A 1,842-nucleotide genomic window follows, 5' to 3' on the forward strand; every position below is an offset into this window, starting at 1 on the left:
GAGGAAGAGGAGCACAAGGAAGAGAAGGAGGTCGAGGAAGAGGTGCACATGGAAGAGAAGGAGGTCGAGGGAGAGGAGCACAAGGAAGAGAAGGAGGTCAAGGAAGAGGAGCACAAGGAAGAGAAGGGGGTGGAGGAAGAAGAGCACAAGGAAGAAAAGGGGGTGGTGGAAGAGGAACACAAGGAAGAAAAGGGGGTGGAGGAAGAGGAATGTAAGGAAGAGAAGGAGGTGGAGAAACACTGGCTTTTTGATGAAAGAGCAGATGCAAATGAGCCTTTCCTAAAGAGATGTAAGATGCAGGAAGCAGTGTCTTTAGATAATGATGAGGAGAAGAAAGAATACCATGAGTTGGCGGATGACAATGACAGTGAGAATGAGAATGAGAATGAGAATGTGAATGAAAATGAGAATGATAATGATGATGATGATGATGATGAGGAGGAGGACGGAGCAGAGAGGCATGAGGTTGAAGATGGATTTGATGTTATGCCTAGTGATGATACTCTTGTTGGGGATGGGTTGACGGGAAATCTACTTCAAACGATGGAAAGTACACAGATTGCATTTGCTTCACAGGGGCAAGTTCATGATCAGTCTTCTGTTGAGCTTCTCGCTTCTAGAGATGTGATGCATACAGGTGGTCCCTTTTTTGGTAGCGGAAGTAAGAGAGAGATGGACATTGAGCCTGACGTGGTTCATCATTCTCTCAATGGCAGCAGCAAGAGGATGAGGATTGAGGGTGGATGGGATGAAAAGCCATTAGATTTTGGATCATGCATGGACCAAATGCAGCAGCTAATGATGAAGGCTAGGATGATGTATGAAGCAAAGGAACAAAATGAGGAGCATATCAACATAAACCAACAAATTATTCTTAACGAATTGCATAAAAGGGACAATGTAATTGAGCACTTGCATAAGTCTAAATGTGATGAAATACAGAAAAGGGACGGAGATATTTGTCGTCTTGAACGGGAGCTTTTTATGATGGGAAATATTTTGGATGGTTACAGGAAAGCATTGAAGGATACCCAGAAACAATTCTCTGAGTACAGGAAAAAGTTCCCGCTGCCTGAAGAACCATACTACAAAGATGCTGGTCCTGGAGGTCTAATGTTGAGTGCTGCTGAAATGGAAAAGCTACGCCTCAAGCAAGAGGAAGAAACTCGATCCAATTGCTTATTCTTGGAACAAAAAGCAAAAGAAGCAGAAGAAGAATATGCTGATCAGTTTGAGAATTTTATGGATAAGGTTCAGATGCTGGATAAGAGGCTGATGGGCCTTGAGGATGTAGTGAAGAACCTCAGAAACATGAGTCCGAAAAGTGAAGTTCCAGAAAGTGAAGATAAAGTTCCAGAAAGTGAGGATATAATTTCAGAAACGCCCGACTGCCCTCCAGATGAATGATTTACTTTGCCAAATCTTCAATTCCATGGTTGAAAAGCAGGTAAATGCCAACTTATGGTGCTTTATGTTGTTTTCTACCTTGTCATGTATGATAATCTCCATGTCCATGTATGCCTTATTTCAATCTGTCAATCACAGGTGGTCTTTTTTGTTGCATTGTTCCCTCTTTTCTGTTATATGCTAGTCTATATTTTCATTCTTTTTCTTACACTCTCCACTTTTACGTCACAGTTTACACGATTATTTCAGTTATGGTAAAATGTTTAGGCACCACAGAAGTTACACTTTTAACAAAAAACTTGAATATATAAAGAAAAGGAGCAGTAAACATGCTGGACACTTTACTAGTCAAAAAAACATGTGCACATTTTAAACAATTAAAAAACAACACTTTGGACACTTTATAAGAAAATTGAGCTGGACATTTACTAGAAA

At 40.7% G+C, this 1,842-nt stretch overlaps 1 protein-coding gene across 1 annotated transcript; it reads left to right on the top strand.

Annotated features, from left to right (window-relative positions):
- Positions 1–10: 10 nt before the first annotated feature.
- On the top strand, positions 11–1,569 carry LOC124892636 (myb-like protein X). Its single transcript, XM_047403873.1, has one exon. It carries the CDS (start codon positions 49–51, stop codon positions 1,405–1,407), a length of 1,359 nt encoding a protein of 452 aa, XP_047259829.1. The 5' UTR covers positions 11–48; the 3' UTR covers positions 1,408–1,569.
- Positions 1,570–1,842: the final 273 nt, after the last annotated feature.

Source organism: Capsicum annuum, unplaced genomic scaffold, assembly GCF_002878395.1.
Source record: "Capsicum annuum cultivar UCD-10X-F1 unplaced genomic scaffold, UCD10Xv1.1 ctg49171, whole genome shotgun sequence".
Classification (NCBI taxonomy): domain Eukaryota; kingdom Viridiplantae; phylum Streptophyta; class Magnoliopsida; order Solanales; family Solanaceae; genus Capsicum; species Capsicum annuum.